The sequence below is a fragment of the Silurus aristotelis genome (genome assembly GCF_946808225.1).
Source record: "Silurus aristotelis genome assembly, chromosome: 15".
Classification (NCBI taxonomy): Eukaryota; Metazoa; Chordata; class Actinopteri; order Siluriformes; family Siluridae; genus Silurus; species Silurus aristotelis.
The window spans coordinates 9,154,244-9,179,204 of record NC_139588.1 but is presented as its reverse complement, the minus strand read 5'-3'; the positions used below and the strand labels follow the sequence as shown (position 1 = coordinate 9,179,204).

At 40.3% G+C, this 24,961-nt stretch overlaps 2 protein-coding genes across 5 annotated transcripts in view; one reads left to right on the top strand and one right to left on the bottom strand.

Annotated features, from left to right (window-relative positions):
- The window catches only part of LOC310738371 (ciliary microtubule-associated protein 2-like), a 365,395-nt gene that overhangs the window by 105,438 nt on the left and 234,996 nt on the right, over window positions 1–24,961 (top strand). The gene's annotated exons all lie outside the window — the stretch shown is intronic.
- The window catches only part of usp24 (ubiquitin specific peptidase 24), a 64,552-nt gene that overhangs the window by 13,009 nt on the left and 26,582 nt on the right, over window positions 1–24,961 (bottom strand). Inside the window, exons 12-49 of one of the 4 annotated variants that reach the window (XM_083563268.1) lie at window positions 22,739–22,842; window positions 22,468–22,575; window positions 22,259–22,354; window positions 20,246–20,407; window positions 19,461–19,553; window positions 17,272–17,379; window positions 16,972–17,121; window positions 15,670–15,801; window positions 15,476–15,587; window positions 15,213–15,289; window positions 12,744–12,884; window positions 12,576–12,629; window positions 12,368–12,483; window positions 12,168–12,234; window positions 10,696–10,806; window positions 10,367–10,465; window positions 8,645–8,818; window positions 8,367–8,452; window positions 8,156–8,264; window positions 7,253–7,414; window positions 7,081–7,178; window positions 6,820–6,915; window positions 6,499–6,727; window positions 6,241–6,403; window positions 5,756–5,911; window positions 5,072–5,142; window positions 4,807–4,967; window positions 4,656–4,717; window positions 4,286–4,477; window positions 3,990–4,104; window positions 3,226–3,370; window positions 2,833–2,952; window positions 2,487–2,612; window positions 2,276–2,374; window positions 1,326–1,408; window positions 995–1,136; window positions 717–836; window positions 74–294 (exon numbers count right to left, since the gene is read on the bottom strand). In XM_083563268.1, the coding sequence (XP_083419394.1) occupies window positions 74–294; window positions 717–836; window positions 995–1,136; window positions 1,326–1,408; window positions 2,276–2,374; window positions 2,487–2,612; window positions 2,833–2,952; window positions 3,226–3,370; window positions 3,990–4,104; window positions 4,286–4,477; window positions 4,656–4,717; window positions 4,807–4,967; window positions 5,072–5,142; window positions 5,756–5,911; window positions 6,241–6,403; window positions 6,499–6,727; window positions 6,820–6,915; window positions 7,081–7,178; window positions 7,253–7,414; window positions 8,156–8,264; window positions 8,367–8,452; window positions 8,645–8,818; window positions 10,367–10,465; window positions 10,696–10,806; window positions 12,168–12,234; window positions 12,368–12,483; window positions 12,576–12,629; window positions 12,744–12,884; window positions 15,213–15,289; window positions 15,476–15,587; window positions 15,670–15,801; window positions 16,972–17,121; window positions 17,272–17,379; window positions 19,461–19,553; window positions 20,246–20,407; window positions 22,259–22,354; window positions 22,468–22,575; window positions 22,739–22,842 (4,660 nt within the window). The remainder of the gene's footprint in view (window positions 1–73; window positions 295–716; window positions 837–994; window positions 1,137–1,325; window positions 1,409–2,275; window positions 2,375–2,486; window positions 2,613–2,832; window positions 2,953–3,225; window positions 3,371–3,989; window positions 4,105–4,285; window positions 4,478–4,655; window positions 4,718–4,806; window positions 4,968–5,071; window positions 5,143–5,755; window positions 5,912–6,240; window positions 6,404–6,498; window positions 6,728–6,819; window positions 6,916–7,080; window positions 7,179–7,252; window positions 7,415–8,155; window positions 8,265–8,366; window positions 8,453–8,644; window positions 8,819–10,366; window positions 10,466–10,695; window positions 10,807–12,167; window positions 12,235–12,367; window positions 12,484–12,575; window positions 12,630–12,743; window positions 12,885–15,212; window positions 15,290–15,475; window positions 15,588–15,669; window positions 15,802–16,971; window positions 17,122–17,271; window positions 17,380–19,460; window positions 19,554–20,245; window positions 20,408–22,258; window positions 22,355–22,467; window positions 22,576–22,738; window positions 22,843–24,961) is intronic. The other 3 variants (XM_083563269.1, XM_083563270.1, XM_083563271.1) reach the window with 3 other exon arrangements.

Genomic DNA, 24,961 nt, shown 5'->3' with positions numbered 1-24,961 from the left:
CTGGATTTATAATAGAGTCACACTTTCTAGAGAAAAAGCCCATCTAAAACCACTATGCAGAAGCTGTGCTCACCTGCGATCTTTGATAAAGGAGTAGTAGTGTCCTGCATGTGCCTGGCCACTATGTACCACCACTCCTACAAGTTCGTAGTTCTCAGAAATGGTGACTTTTTTGCGTGGCGAGCCTCCAGGCCCAGCTTCTCCTCCCCGGCTGTTCTCTCCGTGATCTGAACTGGAGTCTTGTCGAGCCATGCCAGACACTGTGTACGGCTCCATGTTCAGAACCCATGGGAACTAGTGAGACAAATCACTGTATCAGCTTTCCTGATCACTCACGAGAAAGCTTATTGTGGTATAGAAAGGCTGTGCTTTTGACTATCTGCTGACTTTTCTTATTTTTTTTCTAGAAACGCCCCTTTATTAGATCCAACAATGGCAGATCAAGATCTCGATTTCACAAGTGGAGATCCTGGGGCTTTTGTGACGTAAACCTCGTTAATGCCTCAGCACATTAGAAATCTGATGGTAATTTGGTTTGGAAATCTGGAAAGTGCTGGAATAATTTTTCGGGTCTAAACTGATTAGTAAAATTGGAGCTTTAAATGTTAAGTGTTAATCTGGATCCCTAAATAAAATATATTAATGTTGTCTAATCAGTTACTTGATAAGACTGCCACAAGTTCTGTACTAATCGATAGCAATAAAAGGTGTCTTACCCGTATCTGTTCGTCGTATTTAATGGAGCGTCCACTCTCCCAGTCGAAGCCGAAGCGCATGAGATGGATAACCAGTACGCTGGGCAATGACTTAATACAAGTGCGCTTCACTGTAGTCCTCTAAAAAAACAAAACAAAAAAAAACAGCACACACACACACACACACACACACACACACACACACACACACACACACACACACACACACACACACACCTTTAGTCTATATGTTTTACAATTGTAATCCATCAGGCTGCAAGTAAAAGCCACACATGTACCTTCTCTTTGCATTTCTCACAATAGTAAGCATTGCTGCCCTCCAGCACCTCTCCTCGGACAAACTGATCAAGAGAAATCTCCAAACTCTGACATGATGTCACCCCAAGGTTCAGTGCCATAAAGGTTTCCTCACGCTCATACCTGCGTGTGTGAGAGAGAGAGATCACTTATGAACACATCGATCCACAGAGAACTAAATCTAAGCCTAAATAGTTAAAATATCAGAGCATCACCCATTTAACTAGAAGAGATAATGATATCTATTATGATGCATCTTAATTCTCGAAACTGACTGAATCTGTAAGAAAAGCTGCTCTGACTAATACTGACCTGTGTGGACAATCTTTGCATATTTTCTGGTCGGAGAAAATGCCTTGGAAGGTATTTTTGAAGATCTGCTCTCGTCCGATTTTCTGAAGGAAAGAAACATTTATTATAGTGTGGATCATTCAACAGTCCAACCGCTGCACTAATATTTAATACGCCGGAACATTTCACAAAAGACCAATTCTAGTAATAGTGTGTTACAATAAAGCCATTAAAACCCTATACCATGTCAGAGTATATACGAAAGGGCAACGAGCAAACACAGAGCCACTGTGGCCACTTTGGGAACCTTTTATTTATTGAGAAATGTTGCGTCAAATTTATATCAGACATGCAGATGTTCTTAGGGGATTCTGCAGGTTTCAAATTCAAGACCTTTTCTTAAGACCACCAAAGATGAAATGAAAGACCTAGTTTACGACATCAGAGAATTTGTAATCCTTGTAGTCGTAATACAGAGAATGATATTTGGACTAGCGAAAGAACAAACGTTTAATATTTACAAATATATTTAAACCCATTCTAAAGTGCTACAGGAGCATTTCAATGAGCATCAGAAGTAGCGTTACATGGAAAATTAAGACCTGTTTAAAATGATTCAGGACCAAGACCTTTATAAGGCCTAAAATTTCTTTGACTTGGCGGAAACCCTGCATGCTGTCGAATGATTATCAGTGTAGCCGTGATTCGGCTGTAGTCGTCAACCCGCAAATTCCTGCGCGTTTTTCAGCACGGCGGCACTTTTGATTGGGTGATGTTCCTTAATTGTGTGTGTTTGAAACGCAAAATCCTCGAATGAAGCTCAAATCAATAATTAAAAAACTGCCCCACAATGAATCTTAATCACATCCTAATCGTGCGTGTTTATGCTTAACGAAAAATCCTCTTAAATGTAGAAGGCACTCAGTTCACCCATTGTTATACGAGTTTACAAGTAATGAGGAACCAATTACCTTCAGATGCTCATCCAACTGGTCCACCAAGCTGGTAAAGAACTCGTAGGCATCCTGCTGCTCTCGCACATACAGCTCCTTGTTCCACATCTTAAAGATCTGCCCAAATACATTTAAACATTACATCGCACATGCTATTTTTTTTTTACTGAGCACCATCTTCTGTTAACCAAATACAGAATCAGCTCATACGATCGAACACTATTCTCACCTTCCAGAAGTTCTCAGGCACATAGTACTGCAGCTTGCTCTCCATCAGATGGCCAAAAAGAGACTGCACTTGACAGAACACGCTCTCCTCTGGGTTCTCCGTGTCGTCCTCGATTGACAGGATGGCCTAAGACGAACATTTGAAAACATATTTAAATATATATGTCATTAGATAATGTGCAAGATACAAACTTGGAGGGAAAAAAAAAAGAAATTAAGGTGTGAAAGAATTTCAAAAATCATACCAAACCCACACACATTCATTTGTATAAACGATTGTAGTCATCAGTATATAAAAACAGACCTAACCCATGAACACGTACTATAACGGCACTTATTACACACACCTCAGGTAAACCAGGCTGCATATAGAGTTGCTGAAAAACAGCGTTCATGTAGCAGGTCGCTCCACCATTCTTCAGGCCCACAAACCCTGATATGGAGCGTCCGTCCACCGGTGGGAGGTACTGAAGCGACACAAACGCAAAGGTCAAATAAAATACACACTCTGCCAATTAGACTGGGAATTCAAAAAGCCCCGAATTGCACCCTATGGAAGCAGAGCACAACAGTGTCATGATATACAGAGATCACATATTCCTGCATCTGCTTGATTGTATCCACCAAACTGTTGCCATATTATTTGAGAATTTGCATTAATTAGCATAACCCAATAAAATAGCCCATGCTTTTTTTTTTTTCATCTGATTAGCGTAATCAAAAAATTCAAAAAGCCTTACATCGAATTCCTTAGAGAGTGATGGGTCTGACTGGTGGTGCATAGAAAGCAGCTCGCGAGTGATGAGCTGCAGGTTGGAGATAGAGCTGTCAGCCAACATCACCAACACCTCGTATGCTGCTAACCTGCTGCTGACTGTACTGCACCTGCAAGAACGGCATAAAAAAAAGAGCGCGAGTGTGAGAATGAGGGTGCGGGTGAGTGTGAGTGCTAATGAATGTGAATGTTTATGCAAATCCTTATATTATCGACACAATGTAGAGGAGTAAAAAGCCACAGAATTTTAATAAGAAAGGAAAGAAAAGGTGTGCCCTACACTGTTCAGGCATAGTAACACTGATTATCTCTTCATCATGGCACCTGTTAGTGTAAGGTATTTATTAGGCAGCAAGTGAATATTATGTCCTCAAAGTTGACGTGTCAGAAGCAGGAAAAATGGGCGAGCGTAAGGATTAGAGTGAGTTTGACGAGGGACAAATTGTGACGTCTAGACGTCTGGGTCAAAGCATCTTCAAAACTGCAGCTCTTGTGGGGTTTCCCAGTCTGCAGTGGTCAGTATCGATCAAAAGTTTTGTACATTAGTTACTCCGATAAATCCAATACTAATAATATACTGAAATAAAATGTTGTGTAACAACGCTTGTGTAACAACGCTCAGTGTCCTGCCGGAATGTAAGTGTGTGTGTGTGTGTGTGTGTGTGTGTGTGTGTGTGTGTGTACAAGGTCCTTGACCAGGTGGCCACTGGAAGTGGTGTTTTTACTCACTTTGGATGGAAGTCATGGAGAGGAGCTGTGTTGCTGGAAGGGTTGTTGCTATTCAGAATAATGCGTGATGCTCGAAACAGGAAGTCATCTAACAGCTGCTGGATAAGGGAAGGGCCTGAACAGCAACAACAACAACAAAAAAAAAAAAGATAAAGCACCTCATTTACAGATTTCACCTAAAAGCCAAAACGTGTGCGTGTTTGAAGGTGTAGATAACGCACTGCTCATTAGCGATGTCTGGCACAGAACACGCGATTATGTTTAATTACATGCCATGTTTCGAGCGTAAAACTAACCAAACTGCTCCTTCTCGTTGCCGCAGAGCGAGAGCAGGGTCTTAATGAGGCGCAGATGGCCGGCCTGCAGGATGTTGTCAGCCTCGCTGGTCTCCAGCTCACTGGTCCACGTCGGCTCGAAGTTATCCAGCCAGCTGATCTCATCCTCCAACATAGCTGCTGGGCTGATCTGCAGCTGCTCCATCTCAGTGTCTGTAGGAAAACATTTGTTAATGAATGAAAGGGATTTACAATTGATTTACAGTTTCAACAAATCAGTGCCAAAGCGAACACGAAAACTATTCAATCATATGATAATAGAACTGCTACATGATAAGTACTGAAACCAGTCAAATCTGATGTAAATGTGAGTAATTGCAAACATTCTTACTAGTCAGGTCATCCAGGAGCTGGCATCGCAGGTCAAAATACTCTGTGCATTGTGAAAGCAACCTAAGAAACAACCAAACACTACTTCAGGCCATGTGCGTTAATAATAATAATAAAAAAAATTATATATATATTGTGTATGTGTGTGTTACCTCTGGTTGATGCCCCTCATGACACTGGTGGGAGACCAGAGGGGGAGCTGTGTAGTCAACACCACTTTTAGCAAGAAAAGATTGGGCTTTTGCAGCTCCGGGTACGCCGAAGTATCGCTTTGACTCAAAGTGTACAGTTGGTCACACGCCACACGCCGGATCTGTATAAAAGCAGGACGGGAAAAAACCCAGAAAGTGATGGATTAACGTGATTTATTACGTCACTGAAACTCCTCTGAAGGCAGACAGGAAAATCTCCACTGACCTCTCCACTGGAGGATCCCAGCAGAATATCGATGATGAAATCATTCACGCAGGGCAGGTTATAGAAAGAACCTGCGGAAAAAATGCAGACAAAACTCACTGCGGCATTCGGCTGTATCAGACGATCAGGACACAGTAGATTTCCATCTCAAAATTTATGTACTGAGAGTGGAAAAGGCAAAAACATGCTGGTTATGTCCCCCTATGTTTGTTTGTGTGCCTCGCAATTAATGAGGAAATAACAATCTGAATAAATATTTACTAACAACAGGACAGTATATCGATTACATGATATATATATATATATATATATATATATATATATATATATATACATACACACGCGCACACACACGCGCGCACACGCGCCCGCCCGCCCGCACGCACGCACGCACGCACGCACGCACGCACGCACACACTGTTAAAACTAGATTGTTGTCTGTACGTTCTGGTCATTTAGTTCTTGCCAGCTGGAAAAGTCAGGAGGGAAAAATAAATAAATAAAAAAACCAGGGGTTTTTTGCCTCTCAAGATCTTGGCAACATGAAATTGCAATTGCAAAAGTTGTTCACAAACAGCAAAATTGTCATTTAAGGTCAGTGTAAAGAGTAAAATTGTAGTGCTTGCATTACACCTCATCAGTTAAAGAGTAATTTTCCTAATACTTGATTGGTTTGGTTCTTACAAAGCTGTTGACAGCGAAGCTGCAGGCAAGTGACCAACAGTGAAAGCGCTTCTCGGGCGATGATCGTGTCTTTAATGGACACACACTGTTGTTTGACACAGATGCCGGCCTGCAGCGTGGTGGCCTCTCCTTCACTGCTGGAGCTGCAGTTACTACCTGCGACACACATACGGTCAAAAGTGATCAGAAAAAAACTTGAACAGTCTCTTCGTTTAATGTTTATATTTGTAAAAAAAATAATTATGTATGTAATAAATTCTTAAAAAGTGGCACAGTCCTTGGACTGGAGTTAAAAAAAAAATAAAATAAAAAAAAATAAAATTATAAATATATATAAATTTTATATATATATTTATATAAATTATATACATCTATATAAATAAATAAATAAAATAGGTGAAATTTTTTTTTATGTAAAACTGCAGCTGATTTCAAATGTGACCTCAACATAGAACACAATTGCTTTATGTAGGTGTGTGTTTCACCTGTGCTGCTAACCCGGCTACGGACTCCCAGAGGCAGCAGAGAATTGGTGCTCTCTCTGATCGGCTGGCTGCTGCCCACCAGGTCCAGTCGGCCGGCAGCCGCGGCCCAGGTAAGGCGCATGAAGCAGGCCACGGTTGAAGTAAAATCCCCCACCTCCATTGTCTACGGCCAGAAACAACACAATCACAAGACAGCACATTAGTCCAAATATGCCAAAACTGGTCAACACTTTTCGACGTATGCACACCGAGACGCACCTGAATGGCAACCCGTGCTGCGGGTATAATCTCCTCCACTCTAATGGAGGACCTATCAGACATGGACATCTGTCTGTAGGAGGATTTCTCTGGCGTCCCGCAGAGTGAGAGCTGGCGCCCGCTCTGCCTGCCCACGTTACGGAAGGGCCGGGAGGACAGCGTGTCCACGCCCTCTTTACCCAGCTCTTCATCCAGAATGCTCGGCATTGTTTGTCCAACTAGCAAGAATCTGCAGATGGAGAAAGGTGTGGATATTGTCCTTCGTGCCAAGTCATTGAATCAAACTCAAATTAAATAAAAAAATCTAGAAAAATATTTTACCTTGCAAGTTGCAGACAGATGGAATAGACTCCCTGTCTGGTCTCATAGTCCACCTCAGAGGGGATGGAGTCCCTCTGCATGACATTAACCACCAAACTGACCACACACACACACACACACACACACACACACACACACACACACACACACACACACACACACACACACACACACACACACACACACATATGCATTTTAAATACACTTTGCTTTCTCCACATAGATCACAGCTATAAATGACAAGTTATAGCAGGTTGTTACCTCAGACCTCCAGCTTTAAGAAAGTTCTCACAGAAGGACTTCACACTAGTCCTTGCCATCTCATCATCTGAAGTAGGCATCAATTTTGAGCTCAGCACCTGACAAAAGAGCAGGTTGTCAGGAGGATTCTTGTGTGACTACACATACAGCCTTAACCACACCTGCGAAGTACCTCGAGATTATAGAGCACTCTGAAAGTGGACATGCCCGGGGCAGAGGAGCGGAACAATGACTCCAGGATGGACGCTGCACTCTGCTGATGATGCTGCTGTTTGCTGGACAGAGATGGAGATTTGGAGGCCTGAGATCCAGAAGCCAACGTGAACAGAGTTTTCTATCAAAAGAGAAAAAGGGGGAATAACAAAAGCGAACACGGCGTTAAGCATATACCGTTCTCTCACATACAGTTCTGTGATTTATCGAACGTATAAACAATCTGAGCTTTTCATCATGTGCTGTGTCACATGCCGTTGTTTCAGCTCTCTAACTAGTGACTCATTCCACATGCTGTCAGTTTGGCATTGCAAGACGCCTTTACTAAACCACTACTAAACTTCTGTAGTGTTACTGTAGGGTGCCTTCTGCACACTGCTAGCTGTGCAGAAATGAGATGAAAAAAAAAATTGGCACAAACACATAGATTCCCATTACAGACACTATGGCTATAAGAAAAACCGTCCATTATATATATAAAACATTCATCGGTTTTGCTGTTGCGTTATACAGTACGAGAGCGGCCTCTAGAGGCAAATCACTGATGCTACGTGCTGTTAATTTGAAGTGTCTTTTTAAACAATTTTTATTCATTGTAACTGTGCAGCCGAATATAGAAGGAGGTAAAATGTTTAGATTTGAATTAGAAAATCAGAATAAAACAAGTAAAATAAATTAAATAGCATTTCGAGAGTGAAATTAGTTCCTAAATCTCTAACAGAAATACATAAGCCAAGACTGAATACATTAGTGTTTTTAAAACGATACTCAAATGTAAAGTAAAATTCATTATGATTCCGTCAGGTGGGTAACAAATCAATATTAATGGAATGCATATTAGGTTATGAATCATCTTTAACACCTGGTGGCTCCACACACTGGACTCTTTTGGTACAAAGTTATCCAGGGCATCCTGCACCTCCGGATCGGTCGGGATGAGCAGCAACAACTTCCGCACACGCAACGTTATTCTAGAATACAATGAAACCAAATCACAAGTGAAAATAAGCTCTCGAAAGGAAAATACACGTACATACATTTCCTGGTTAGGATGCTTTCATTCTGGACCTTACCTAGGCTCCTCTAGGTTTGCTAGCTGATACAACATCTCGAACACGTTGCACACTAACGCCATCACGACACCGGGCAGTGACTTTTCCTACAACACACACAGGAATCTGTGTTTACATAATCGGGATAAAAAAAATAAAATAGAAAAACGAAAACGTGCGTGTGGTTGGGTGAATATATATAATGTTCAATTCAAGTGTAAAAACTGAATTTCTGAAGTAAAAATATTCAGGTTATTGCTGACACAGCGGTGTGTGTATGCGTGTGTGTGTGCGCATACCTGCTCCAGCGCATATGCCGTGTTGAAAACTCCGCTGCTGCTGGAACTGGCGGAGGCTGAGCTGTCTGCCGAGCTGCCAGAAGGAGTGCCGGTTCCTGAACTCTTCACTGTCAGACTCTGCTCATCAGAGAAACCCAGCTGATTCAGCAGCTTCTGGTCCCTGTTCATTGTCAGCTGGATACAGAAGTAAATGTTAGGAAATGAAGCATGACAACTATTAATGCAAAAATAAAACAGTCTCCCTATTTCGTGTTCAATTGCTAAACAAAACATCATCGTTTGCATTAAGATGAGAAAGAATTCATTTTATTGAAAAGGTTGATGTATTTAAACACCGATCCCTGTATTAGGAACACAATACTAACACTGAGTACGAGCCTCTTCGCTCAAACAGTTCTACAAGATGACGGAAACATTCCTTTCAGCTCATCTCAAAGGTTCTCCACTGGATTAAGCTCTGTTGATTGAGGAAGCTACTGAAATATCTTGCTTTTGGAACCAGTGTGGCATTGACTTTGTAATGCATTGTCCTACTAAAAGTAGCTATTATAAGACGGGCAGCCATCAAGACGTGTATGCAGACAAGAATCAGCTCAAAATGTATGTGGCACGCGTTCGAAAGGCACCCAAGAAAACAATCCCAATATCGCCATCACCAGTCTAGACTGTTGGAATGTTTTGGGGCCCATTGGACAGTTTTTGGGGGGAAATTCTGACCCTGTCATTTGCATGATACAGCAGAAATTGAGAATTGATCATATCAGGTGTGTTTTTAACCCAATTTGCAGCTGTCCTGTGGTTTCTGTTTTTTAGCTGATAAGTGTTTATGTTTTTTTTATTTATTTATTTACATTTTTTTAAAGCCAGGCCAGCAGGGGTAGCTATTTTCATAGCAAGATCAAGGTGGGTATGAAGGGACGGTTTAGAGAGTTTTGACTACAAAAGAGTGCAATGGTGATATATATTATTCAGTTTTACGCTCCTTTCTAGTATTTTCTTTGGTAATACATTTTGGTAGATTTCTTCATATGAACTTTCTGGGTAGAATAACTTGGCTTTAAGTGTATTGCAGTCCATTAATGTGTTTTGTGGTCATGTTTGTTTTACAGTGATGATATGTTGGTGATTCTTCTCTGTTTAGCAGGAATGCGTGTGTGAGTCTGGAGTGTCCTATACGGCACCTTGTATATACTGGCCTGGTCGTGTCTGGATTCAAAATGGAAGTTGAGGAATGGTCTTTGGTTTAAAGTTGGGTTGGGTTGATTTGATGATGTTTTTGACAGGTGTGCTTCTGATTCTTCTGCTTCTGAAGTCTATCCACCTCAATGTTTGACCAGTTGTCCATTTTCGACCACGATCGTAAATAAAGGCTTAACTATGGCCATTCTGTCAGTTCCAACCAATCTGGCTATTCTACTTCTTTCTCATAACAACAAGGTTTTTTTTTTTTCCACCCATTGGATTTTTGTTTCACGCACCACTGTGTTTAAACTCTAAACAGATTTCTGAGCCTTCTGTCTGGTACCAACAATTCTGGGCAAAATGATACAGATCGCATTTTTTTTCATTCTGTGTTTCCTGTGAACATTAATAGACGCAGTGCACTACCACCACATGGCTGAGTGGCATAACTGCATGAATGAACAGGAGTGCAGTTGTTCCTAATAAAGGGTGAGTGTAACCCAAACAAGACCGTTATGGATTACGGTGTCATAATCTCACCATGCTGTCGTTGGCAAATATCTGCACGTTGTCCACCGGACAGCTAAGCTGTTCTGCAATCTTCCACCTGATGCTCCCAACTGTCTCATTGCTGTGAGCCTGCACACACACAGAGTTAGAAAACACTTTCATATAAGGTAAGGGCTACTTTCTAACAGCCAGCACAATTCACCTGTCCATTTATGGTGTGAGCTTCCCATATAAGGTAATGGTATGATCTAACTTACTCTGGTTGTGAAGAACATTACATGCAAGTCTTCGCGATTGTGATTTAATCTGAGATAATCTGTGATGTGTGTGTGTGTCTGCAATCAAGTCACTGACTGTACCTCCAGACTGAATGTGTCTTTAGTAGATTCATAGGTTATGTGAAGAGATACAGGGTGGCCATTGAAAGAGGCTCCATGAGGTAGAATAGTCCGAGGTACAGAGTACAGATCCTAAGACAAACACATTGAAATGGGGGGGAAAAAATAAAAAATTAAACGCATACGATTATGAAATGGTGAACGGCGTAAGTGGTTTGGGTTCTGTGAATAAAAACTTATGGAACGATTATGGAGCTAATTATTAGTATCACTGGTAAAGGATGTGTAAAAGTGTCTACTGTTAATCTGGTGGTTTGTCGATCGCAAAGACATTACGATACGTAAGACATTCAGCCTTTCGGTTCAGAAATCTCAACACACTCTTACACATTTTATGTCACAATCGGGTCATGGATTGATGACGTAAAACTTGGGACGAGTCTTTTTCTTGTGTGCCTTAGATTTTGACAGTTGTACAGTCTGATATTATGGCAACTGAGATCCTACAGTGTGACATGGTTATCATATACACTGTGTGTGTGTGTATATATAGATGTGTGTGAGTGTGTGTCACATTTCAGCAGCCATTTTAGAATATCTGCTCAAGGATCAACGTTCATGTTTTTGTCTGCTTGACAGCACCATACAAATATGTGTATCTTGTATTGGAGTAATTCAAATCAGATGCGTTGAGTACAATTCTCTCATACTGACCACTGGATGTTCAACATGACACTTCATTTCAAAGACTCTCTGAGGATTTGAGAATCAGAATTGTTGCTCTCCACAAAGATGCTAAGGCTATAAGAAGATCAGTAAAACCCTGAAACTGAGTACAATACAGTGGCCAGGATCATACATGCTGTGCTGTGTGTCAGGTGCAGAAGCTGCTTAAAAAAAAAAAAAGGACACATGAGTGCGCTTGTCAGGGCTCAGACCGTATGCCTCACACGCTGCAACAAGTCTGTTTTCATGGCTGTCGTCCCATTTCTATAGTATTGTCCCTGGAGAAGAAACAATATTATAGTTGCTGAAATGTGAGGGGTGTAAATTATGTACACACACACACACACACACACACACACACACACACACACACACACACACACACACACACACACACACACACACACACACACACTAGTTATATACAAATATTAAATTCTGTATTGAGGAGTGATCATTCCTTACCAATCCTTACTCCAATTGTATTCTCTAACAAATATAAAAAGACTCAGGACTTCACATTGGAAGGTTACTCAAGCAAATGCAAACATTTTCTAATTTTTTAAGTGTGTTTGAGCAAATTACTGCCATATTTGTCATTAACTGATTTTACCAAAGGGTGCCATTATTACTGCAGTCAATTACCCATGTTTGCTGGATAAAACTAAAGTAATACAGTGTCTGTGGACATTTTTACGCTGGATCACTGGGCAGAGAGTGTGTGCCAGGAGTGTGTTTTCTATGAATAAAGTGAAATTTGGACCCACTTCGATTGTAATGACGTATCGCTCAGCCAGTAACAGCAGCCTCTCAATGATCACCAGCTTAGTAGACCTGTAGGAGGAAAAACATTCAAAAAGTCGACACTCATACAATAAGCGAAAGAAAAATAGTGCCACCGACACCGATATCCCTGATTATATATTCATTATGTGAAACACAAAAGGTCGCTGCTGTTCTGCTCTACCTGGAGGGTGATTGCACTGATGTGGCGACGGTTGGCATGGCAGTAGCAGTCAACATCTTGGTTGCACGTGTGACAGCATGAGTTAAGGTTGGGCCGCCCAGGGCGGAGCTGGCGGCCTAAAACAGAGATATCGGGGATGAGGAACACAATAAAGAAATAAAAAAAAGCCAAACATCTCTGACTCGTTCCCCAAGCTGAAAACACCTACCTCCAACCTCTTATAACAATCAGCTATGAACTTCTTGTGTAAGGACACAGAATCCTGTATGGAGAAGAGAACAGAATTTTGTATTTGTGCGTATTTGAGTGAGAAAAAGCTGAAATAAAAGGGAAAAAAAGACAAGAAAGGGGATGAATGAGTGTGGTGCATTCTGACCTTCTTCATTTTGGGGTTGAGATTTATGTAACTGTAGGTGATGATGAGCTGAATGGCCTCATTGGCGATGTCCTCATCAGGAGACTCCATGGCGATTCTCCAGATGAAGTCCATCCCGATTAGGTCTAAACGTTCCACACACTGCAAACATATCAGCAAAGTGCTATAATAGCTAAGCCCATACATATACATACATACATATATATATATATATATATATATATATATATATATACAGTGGGTACGGAAAGTATTTAGACCCCCTTAAATTTTTCACTTTTTGTTATATTGCAGCCATGTGCTAAAATCATTTAAGTTCATTTTTTTTCCTCATGAATGTACACATAGCACCCCATACTGACAGAAAAACACAGAATTGTTGACCTTTTTGCAGATTTATTAAAAAAGAAAAACTGAAATATCACATGGTCCTAAGTATTCAGACCCTTTGCTGTGGCACTCAAATATTTAACTCAGGTGCTTTCCATTTCTTCTGATCATCCTTGAGATGGTTCTACACCTTCATTTGAGTCCAGCAATTTTTGATTATACTGATTAGACTTGATTGGGAAAGCCACACACCTGTTTATATAAGACCTTACAGATCACAATGCATGTCAGAGCAAATGAGAATCATTAAGGTCAAAGGAACTGCCTGAAGAGCTCAGAGACAGAATTGTGGCAAGGCACAGATCTGGCCAAGGTTCCAAAAATTTTTTTGCTGCACTTAAGGTTCCTAAGAGCACAGTGGCCTCCATAATCCTCAAATGGAAGATGTTTGGGACGACCAGAACCATTCCTAGAGCTGGCCGTCCGGCCAAACTAAGCTATCGGGGGAGAAGAGCCTTGGTGAGAGAGGTAAAGAAAAACCCAAAGATCACTGTGGCTGAGCTCCAGAGATGCAGTCGGGAGATGGGAGAAAGTTGTAGAAAGTCAACCATCACTGCAGCCCTTCACCAGTGGGGCTTTATAGCAGAGTGGCCCGACGGAAGCCTCTCCTCAGTGCAGGACACATGAAAACCCGCATGGAGTTCTCCAAGATGGTGAGAAATAAGATTCTCTGGTCTGATGAGACCAAGATAGAACTTTTTGGCCTTAATTCTAAGTGGTATGTGTGGAGAAAACCAGGCACTGCTCATCACCTGTCCAGTATAGTCTCAACAATGAAGCATGGTGGTGGCAGCATCATGCTGTGGGGGTGTTTTTTAGCTGCAGGGACAGGACGACTGGTTGCAATCAAGGGAAAGATGAATGCGGCCAAGCACAGGGATATCCTGGACGAAAACCTTCTCCAGAGTGCTCTGGACCTCAGACTGGGCTGAAGGTTTACCTTCCAACAAGACAATGACCCTAAACACACAGCTAAAATAACGAAGGAGTGGCTTCACAACAACTCCGTGACTGTTCTTGAATGGCCCAGCCAGAGCCCTGACTTAAACCCAATTGAGCATCTCTGGAGAGACCTAAAAATAGCTGTCCACCAACGTTTACTATCCAACTTGACAGAACTGGAGAGGATCTGCAAGGAGGAATGGCAGAGGATCCCTGAATCCAGGTGTGAAAAACTTGTTGCAGCCTTCCCAAAAAGACTCATGGCTGTATTAGATCAAAAGGGGGCTTCTACTAAATACTGAGCAAAGGGTCTGAATACTTAGGACCATGTGATATTTCAGTTTTTCTTTTTTAATAAATCTGCAACAGTGTCAACAATTCTGTGTTTTTCTGTCAATATAGGGTGCTGTGTGTACATTCATGAGGAAAAGAAATGAACTTAAATGATTTTAGCAAATGGCTGCAAAATAAAAAAGAGTGAAAAATTTAAGGGGGTCTGAATACTTTCCGTACCCACTGTATATATACACACATATACATATATACATATATATATATATATATATATATTGCATAATTGCAAATTTAGTCCCGGCAATTCTGACTTTACTTCCCACAAGGGTTTGGAGACTTTAATAACAAAAGATTCTTTCAGTAACAACATCTCACGGTTTGTGGAACTGCACCGAAAAATAGTCCTCTAAGATTTTATCCATTGTTTCACAAATCGATCTGTTGACTGTAGCCCATTTCAATAAAAATTTTTTTAAGCTTTCTGCTTTCTACAGTTCGAGTGACACTGCCTGATTGGCTACAATACGTCAGAATTGTGAGAAATAAAGTAAAAACTGCAAAAAAATCAAAGTCGTACGTGCGAGAAAAAAAATCTGAATCATGAGAAATAAAGTCGGAATCGCGAGCAAGAAAGTCGGAATTGGAAAAAAACAAACAAACAAACAAAAAAGGGCGGACCAGCGAGTATTAAAGAAATGAAGTCGGAATTGCAGAGAATAGTCGGAATTGCGAGAAAAATCTTAGCACAACTGGTTTTTTTTTTGTTTTTTTTAAGTGGTGAAAATGGGCTTTCATACAGAAAAATGTAAATAGTGCTCAATAAATCGAAACTGCCAGTCTTACCAGTTGAGTTCCCTGCCGTTTCAGGCGATGATCACAGAGATTTACATTCTCGAAGAAGGTCTTAAAAAGATTAAACCCTAAAATATAATAAAACAAATAAATAAACAAATAATTGGTATGTACTATATGAGAGCAACATGGTAGATACTACTATATTTTTATTTGCTGATTAAAAGCAGACAGTAAAGTGTGGTGTACTCCAGGTTTGTCAGTGTATGTGTAGCATTGATGGTGTTGTCGCGATCATCAAGTCAGAACTGTACCGTTCATAGTAATCTCATAAGGCTCAAGCTTGAGGATCTTCTCTTTGAAAAGTTGTTGCTGGACGTCACTTTCGAGATCATGTTGTCCTTTAGTGAACCATTCAAAACACATCTGCAGAGAGGGAAAGACACAGTAAGTGCTGTTACATGGAACCACCCCACCATGATAAGGTTTTGATGGATGAAGGTTTTACCTCACGATCCAGCTCACACACGTCCATGCCAGACACTAAGCACTCCCAGATCTCTTTAGCCCTGTTCCACACCAAGTACAGACTAGCTTCTTGCAGAAAAAAGGCCAAAAACTTCAGATGCCCCTCCAAATACTGCAGAGATACAATGGTTTCCAAAATGAAGTACAGGGGTATATGGGTATAAAACATTACTAATGAGTAGTGTAATGATGCGCTCGACACTAGCTTTACAATTCAACTGAATATTTATATATATTTTTTAATGTAAAAAAAAAATTATAATAATACATTTTCCAGATCACGGATGCAAAACAATGTGCATTTCTTTTGTTACTATGAAACTAATTAAATATGAACTTGCTATGGATAAAAGTTTAGTACTATTTACAAAAAAAATCCTAAAAAAAATGCCCAGGTTCCATGACCTCTTTCTCAGGTACCGTAAGACTGCGGTGGAATGAAGGTGGAGTCGTTTGAACGTTAAGAGTTCCTTTTTAACTGTTATAACTTGGCTACGTAACCATGGTACCTATAATCCGTCTTAGATCCAGAGCAATGCCTGATGATTCCCATCATGGTTATGATCTTCACAAAATGTATTACGCGAACAGTAAGTTCTCTATACATTTGAACTCTCTGGGTTGTGAAGATTGGGACCTCTGGTGTTCAAAACAGTGCAACTGCATTAAAGGTGCATAATTAATAAAACGTTGATATCGCACATTTTACACTATACAGAGAAAATTATTGGGACGACTGACCTTTCCGGCCATAGGTGGTTCTTCTTCAAACTGTTACCACAACCTCGGAGGCACACAATTGTATAGGAATGATTTGGATGCGGTATAATTTTGCGTTCACGTGAATTTTTAAACTCAAACCGGTTCCAGCATTACAAAGCCCCTGTGCACAAAGCCAGCCCCATGAAGATATGGTTTACATGGTTTGAAGTGGAAGATCTCCTGCAGTAGAGTGATGATCTCAAACCTATTAAACACCTTTGGGATAAATTGAAACACTGACTGCACCTCAGGCCTGCTCACCTCACCTACATCACTACCTGACTTTAATGACACCCTTGTGGATGATGAACACAAAAGTTCAAAATCTAGTGAAACATCTTTCCAGACGAGTGGAGGGAATTGGAAGTGCAAATGGGGACTAAATGTGGAATGCGAGAGCGAGCGTCCGCAAACCTTCGGCGTGTACGTTGTTCGGATTTTTGTGTCAAAAATGCAGGAGTGGAACGATGTGTCGGTTTAGCTGTTGTTTATTGTCCTGGTTTATCAACCGGGGCTTTACCTCTTGATAAAAGTATCGTCCGTCCACCAGAGTGGACCCTGAGAGCCCGCAGGTGCCAGCAGCTGTCACGGCCAGACGATGGCAGGCCACTAGAGAGCCAGTGATCAGCTTCACGATCTCAAAATTCTTCTTTAGGTCCTGGATTATACTCTGAGGAAAAAAAACAACCAACAATAACTAGATATGTGCAGGAATAATAATAATAATAATAATAATAATAAAAAAAAAACATGTAAGATTTGCTTAAAAAAACGGACCTCGCTGCTAGTGGTATCGAGTGTGTTTGTGGCTGTATGGTACCTTGTCCTGTTTCTGGTATGTCTGCTTGATGAAGGAGCGAGTGATCTCATGGAGCTGGCGTAAGGCTGGTACAACCCATACTGATTGGGGGTTACTCTGCTGGGATGACTACAACACACACACAGAACAGACAATAACAATAAACCTGATCAGCATCTTGTCATTTTACAAACGGAAAATAATACAGATTCTGCTAGAAAGTCCCAGTGAATAAACATCATCCAAACATGATTGAATAAAGTGTGCACTGTCGTAGATGCGAAGCACTTGTTCATGCCACCTTTGCCAGTGGCTCTGGCCTGGGAAGGAGCCTGGACATTTCAACATTCCACACGGAAGCATTTGAACCCTGTACACTTAAGTAAAGCCTGATTTCTATATCTGTGTCTGTATTTGTAAACACATCACTGTGTGTATATACATGTGTGTGTGTGTGCGCGTGTGTGTGTGTGTGTGTGTGCGCACAAAATAGGCTGCCTTTATACTTGGCTGTAATATGAATGATTTAGAATCCAATAAAGTGCGTAGTGTTGATTTGATTTATGTTTGCTTCCACGCAGATAGGAAGCAATTTTGAATTCTCAACAACAACAACAACAAGACACCAATGACACAGCGATGTCTATTCTATTACATGAGCCTGGCATAAGGATGTTATTGTGCCACGCTGCTGAAGAAACACCTGAAGGCTGAGTCACATGGCAGGCTGCAACAATTCATGAACATGATTAAAATTTTTGGTTGAACAGGGAATTTTAATTTAGGATGTACACTAGAAGCGTGCAGTACGTGTTGCCGACTGAGGGCGTCTGTTAAGTCGTACGTATTAAATACAGCATTAAGTACATACAGTACTACAGTCATCCTCCCAGAGAAAGTCCCTGGTCGAACGGTTGCCAGATTTAAAAATGGCTGAACAATAAACAAAATAGGGCCCTTTTCCATCCTTGGTTGCAATCTGAAAACTGGCCAGTTGCTTGGAAAGGTGGTAACCGGCTCCTGAATCACTCAGGGTTAGACAAATAGCACACTTACACGGGCAAGGTTCAATGAGGTGCTTCGCATCTACGAACAATGAACAGAACAGTTCCAGCATAAAGAACGGGCGAGAAGATATATAATGATTATGCTGTGATGACTTCGATAAAAGAATTTGCATTAATGTAAGACACATCACCAGAAGCAGTTAATGTGTATTCTGGAATACCATCTGTGACTACATCCCTCCACCTATGTAGTCAGGGGTATGGGGGGTGGGGGGGATGCTTTTAAGAAATAAATATTTACAAATTAAGTGCCACAAAAGGGATTCTATAATGTCGCTTGAATTAAAAAATTTATGGTAGTAGTATTTTGTAATATCTCCTACTCTGAATGGTTGGATCATGTCACAATCATGACAAATAGACCACATTTTTCTTTAACTCTTACTTTTGCAGGTGCTCTCGCTCCATTTTTAAGCTTAGAAATGTGGACTTTTAAAGAGAGGCAGATTACATGGAGAGAGAAAAAGAGAGAAAAACAAATAAATGAAACTTTGGCACCTGCAAGTACAAACGCTGATGCTTCTCTAAATATTTTTACAGGACGCTATATATTCATACGGATTGTACTCGAATGGTTACCGAAAATCTGTTTCATATAAATAGCAATAAATCAAAAAGGGACACACTGTGATTATAAATGTTTTTTTTCATCACTGATGGTATTCCATAAGCGATAAATCTTTAAAAAAAAATAAATAAATAAAAAAGCACCATGACTTGTTTACAAGCTAGAATTGGTGTTAACAAAGAAGCATGGTGTTAAAATCTATGGAATGATTGACAGAAATAAATAATGGTATTTTAAAAAGTCAGAACCCCCCCCCCCCCTTTTTTTTTTTTAATTACTGATGTGATAAAAAAACACCCAGTCCAAAAAACTCCCAAGAGGCACAATAAGCCTTTGGATGTAAATAATCTCTGATCTGATAATTGACATGAGATGCAGGTAAACAGATTAAGAGTTTCACCAATTTATGACTTTCCCCTTAAGAATCAAGTCTGAATCATCGATTTTCCCCATTCGTTCCACCAAAACCCCTCATCGCCTTGGACTGTGAAAGACTGCCATCAGATTGAAAGCAAGTTGTGATTTGTCAGTAAATAGAAGAGTAGGGTCTTTGCAGGCCCTGGTGCTTCTCTTACTTTAGCCCAGGCTGGTTTCTTCTTGCCCCAGGAGCCAGTAAAAAAAGACACCTGTATCTCGCTGGTAGACTTTGTATCCTCCTGTATTTGTATCTAAAGACATAAACTGCAGTTGCATTCAGTGAGCTCGGGCTAGAGGTTTATGAGACTTCAGTATCCCTCAGTTATGCAGCAACCCAATCACCCTGGAATTGAGCCTGAAGCACAGAACGGGAGCTGGGAAGGAGTGTGCAAATGTGACTGCGAGTATGTGGGAAGGCAAAAAGCGACGAGCCAAATATCTGTCTGGCATCAGAGATAGGATGACACCTTTGGACACTCGGCTCAGCTCTTAATATAGCTCTTAGCTCAGTGCAAAACATTAGCCTTTGCGCAGGGACTGGGGAGCACGCCTGCTTTCTGCTTTTATAAAGCTTGTTTTGCGGTTTTCGCAAAAAAAAAAAAAAAAAAAAAAAAAAAAAAAAAAAAAAAAAAAAAAAAAAAAAGGGATTTACAATAGTGCAGGAAGGGAGAAGATTGAGAACAAGTCAAAGAGTGAGAGATCTCGCTGTTTCAACCATGTTCAGCAGCAGCAAGCTTTTTTTAAAATAAAAAAAGGGCAAAAAGCAACAGACAGCAAACATAATATATATATATAAAAAAACAGTTTGTACTTTTAAAGTTAAGAACGCTTTTTTTTTTTTTTATGTAATAATTCATCGACAGTGACAATTAGACATATGCAATATGATTGCTCAGCACAATCTAGGAGGGTTCTGCATTGAGCCCCCAGTGTGAACGCTCACCTTCTTGATGTCCTCGATACACTTGATGATGTAGCTTTTCTTGACCGCTTCTTTGACAGCGTAGGCATCGCTCAGAATGGTCAGGTGTTCCTCCAGGGCCTGCTGGACCAGTGTGGTGGGAAGGGAAGGGAGATGGGCCAACTCCCAAAGCACCTCCAACACCTGCGACAGAAAAAACAAACCAAAAAAAACCAAAAAAAAAACATATATATATGATGTGCATGTGTGTGGTGAACAAGGAAAACTTCACACTACTGTTATATATTTAAAAAAAAAAAAAAAAAAAAAAAAAAAAAAAGGCTTTCCACACCAAAATCCCCTCCGCATCTCAACTTCCTTTGACATCTCAACTTTTAAAACGAATATATTTTCCAAAATAATGTGTAAGTGCATTTCGGCTAGTGTCGAACCTCGCGCCGGCTGCCTGCGAAGACTATGCTGAGCAAAAAGTAAAAATCTGTGAACACATGCAGCATCTGCGGTCAAATACTCGTGTGCGCGTATGAAAAATCCGTCTCTTGCAGGTCTCCAAAAAACGTTACATTTTTGTAAAGAACAGTAACAAATTTCACACAAACAAACCAGTCTATAATAAGTTTAACAAGTTTATAAGTGAGTGATTCCAGTGTGAGTAATTACCTGGATAAACAAGCACTGTTTGTATGACGGTTAGTTGTTCTTGAGTCACTTGAATCCATAGGAACTGCATGTTATTTGGTTCGACTTTGAAAGCCATTTCTTTTACACTTAGGACTAATATGAACCCACTACATACATTTACTATTCTCAAAAAAGCTAAATTTAAATATTATATTTATATATATATATATATATATATATATATATATATATATATATATATATATATATATATATATATATATATAATTTTATTTTTTTATTTATGTTGTACCCTTTTCCATAGGGAAAAAGGAAAAAAATTAAATTACACACACACACACACACACACACACACACACACACACACACACACACACACACACACACATTTATATAATTTTTTTTTCCTAAATCAACATTAACATTGTGCAGATTCAGATTTTTGTATGTGCAGGGACATTGTTTCTATTCAAACTTGATGACGCATGCGCCCCTTTACAATGTGAATAACAACATGGACAACTACCGAATCTACCTCTTCGGGACTTGTGCGTGTCTTTCATGTTCACAGTGCGTGCTGAACACTATGCTGAATATACCACAGGCTTGTACACCCCCTGTTTTCTCCTCGTACCTTTGCACTGTAAATTTGGTCGTTGATAAATCAACACGAGCTACTTGAACGATGTAAAGAGTCAAAATTCCACTGTATGTTCTAACACACCGTCCTTGCGGATCTCTCAATGAGGACCAATAAAGATAATTGACATGTAAAGATAATTCTAGATTACATGCATAAAAATAAAGGATACGAACTCTATATTACTAGCATTATTATCATTAATAATATATGAATGTACGCTCTATAACGTGGTGCTGCGCTAGAACTGAACGCGAAACATTCGGATTGAAGTGATGACACGAGAAACCTAATACGACTCGGGGAGAAACCGGGACCGAAGGATATCGGTGAAATTCAATCAGTCCGCGGATGTGGGTAAAGAAGGCACAGTGAAATTCTCTCTGATGTATGTGCTAGTGAGCACAAAAGCGGTGCAACATTACCAGACTCTCTCTAAAACCCTTGTACATTAAAGGAGTGCTACAGGATGAAAAGAAAAAAAAAAAGAGACCACAACTACAACAAAAAAAAGACCCCAACCAAAAATACCCCAGGCTGAGTTCATTCCTGTAGAACTGATTGCGCTGAATAAATGCGTAATTTGTAAAATACCGTAAAAAAAAAAAATACCGTTTCATTTTTTCACGTCAATATAACAAAATGAATGCATTTATTCAATATGGATTTAATACATATCCAAAAAAATATTACAAAAGTGAACCACAGTCATTTATTCACAGCTTCATTACTATATTGGTGATAAGACGCACCTTTCCTGTTGTTGCATCTGAGCGTGCTTCTCTTCCGATCTTCCCGATCAGACTCAAAAGCTTCTGCCTGACTCGGTCAGTTTCGACCTCCCAGCTCTTTAAAAACAAACAAACACAAAAACAGTAAACACCATGCAAACACATGGCTGTCCCACTTACACATCGTACTCTAGTTATATTTTATAATTACAACACAATTACACACATACCTTCTGTATGAGAACAAACAGGTGGTTGAGCTGCTCGCAGTTGAACTTGACGGCTGCAGCGGCGATGATCGTGTGGATGTTTTCTATGACGGTGGACGACTGGCCGGACTGCAGACGGGGGGAAAAAAAAAAAAAAAAGAGAGAGAAGTAGTTAACTACATGTTATGGACCACATTTCTTGGAATCATATAATGAATATAAACAGCAAACTTAACACTGTATGGAACGTCATATTATTTTACATTAGAAACAGAAAGAAGCAGGGACTCACTTGTATCTTCCAGATCTTTGAAAGCTCATCCAGCGACAGTTTACTGCCCAAAAGCTCAATGATTCCCTTTATCCTATCACAATACTGCGCCTGGTCAATGTTTCCTATAGCGGGACAGGAATGGGAGAAAGGGGTTTACAATATGATAAAGTGTAAATAACAATAAAAAGATACAATTTCCTTTTCTGTGTTATTTATTTGAGATGAACAACTGATTGCTGTATTTGTTTGCCTGTCAGACCTGAATTTTTATGATGTGGATTCTGGAGACCTGGAACTAAAGGTTAAAAAAATGGCTAATGTTTATTTCTTCGTTTATTTAGCTCCGCCTCATCTGTGTCCATTGATTCCGCACATAAAGCAAACATCTGTTTAGCATGCTGTGGAGAAAAGGGCGTGGCCCGGTGGCATCATTGATGGAAAGCTGCAAATGTGAGGGTTTTGTGTTCAACGTATGAATGTTTATAGAGTATGTATTTATGTTGGTGTGAATCTTGGCATGTGGTGCTGTAATATTTAAAAAGCTAAAAGAATTAAAAAAAAAAATATATATATATATATATATATCCTTTTTACTGTCTGCCTTCCTCCTTCTCACTTCCTGTCAAACCCATGGACCCAAACACTGCATTTTTTTAATGTCAGTTCCAATAACTACACTATATTTCCAAAAGTATTGGGACACCTGACCTTTCCTGCTATATGTGGTTCTTTTCCAAACTGTTACCACAAAGCTAAAGGCACTCAATTCTATAGAATGTCTTTAGATTCGCTCTAATACAATTTTGCATTCACTTGAACTTGGAAACTCAAAACCTGTTCCAGCATGGCAATGCCACTGTGCACAAAGTGAGCTTCTTGAAGATCTGGTTTACATGGTTTGGAGAGGAAGATCTTGAGCAGCCTGCTATAGAGCTCTGATCTCATCCCTACTGAACACCTTTGGGATGAATTGGAACACTGACTGCACCCCAGGTCTCCTCACCTACATCACCTTTAATAACACCCTTGTGGCAATCGCTAAATCTCTAAAGCCAGCTCGAACACTGTCATGCTGCAGCAGTAACCGGTGATACTAACAGAAAATGAAAGAAAAATACACGCTGGGTAAAAACAGAAAGTAAAACATACCACCGTGCGTAACAGAAAATGAAACGAAAAAGCAGTGCAAGATCAAACAGAAAGTAAAACATACCAGAAGCAGAGAACGAAAAGAAAATAAAGGTGGCAAGCAGCGGCGGAAAAAAAGTGAAAGTCAACAGCAGTCGATTGTGAATAATCCCATGAGAAAAGTACGAGAGAATAGAGACATGTGCTAACAGGGAACTGAGAGTATCCCAAGGGCATTGGGGGGGAAGGCACACGAGAGAGAGGGCGGGGTGTGTGTGTGTTCGGGGGTTTCAAGAGTGGAGGCCAAGCTCAAGCAAGTGATCTCAAGCAGGAAATGGCAATGAAGAAAAAAAAAAAAAAAAAAAAAAAAAGTGTGGTGTCCATCTGGTGTGTAAACATAACACACATTTATCTCTCAGCATGCGAAGAGAGAGTGTGATCACACCATTCACACAGTCTACATGGTTCCATTTATTAACGCTCACTTCTAGCCACTGGACGTTAAAATGGGTGATCATTTGGCAGGCACAGTCAAAGCATGAATATAAAGTAAGCTTTTTTAAAATTTATTTATTATTTCTTTTTCTACCTGCTTTCAGATAAAAACACCAGATTTTTCCAGCCACAAGTGCATTAAATTTTCCCCTCACTTAAACTAATAGACCCAAAACCTGCTCCAGCATACATAGCTGTATTAATGAGAGGAAGTGTTGGAGTTGAAGATTTTCAATGGTCTATTTATGTTTACATTTATGGCATTTGGCAGACACTCTTTTTCAAAGGGACCTAAAATTCTAAGCGGTTATGGGATTCTTGCTCAGGGGCCCAGGAGTGGCAGCTTGGTGTGGAACAACCTTCAGCTCGGTGTGGAACAACCTTCAGCTCCACAACCACTAAGCTAGAACCTCCCCTATAAATCTTGTCAAGCGCACTTTAAAATCTACTGGAACACCTTTCCAGAAGAGTGCAGGTTATCATCACAGCAAATGGGGACTAGAAGTGAAATTTAATGTTCAAAAAGCACAAATTAATTCTATCCTCGGGTGTCCGCAAACTTTTGCCCATATAGTGTAAGACGTACCGAAAACGACCTGAACATACATAATACGTGTA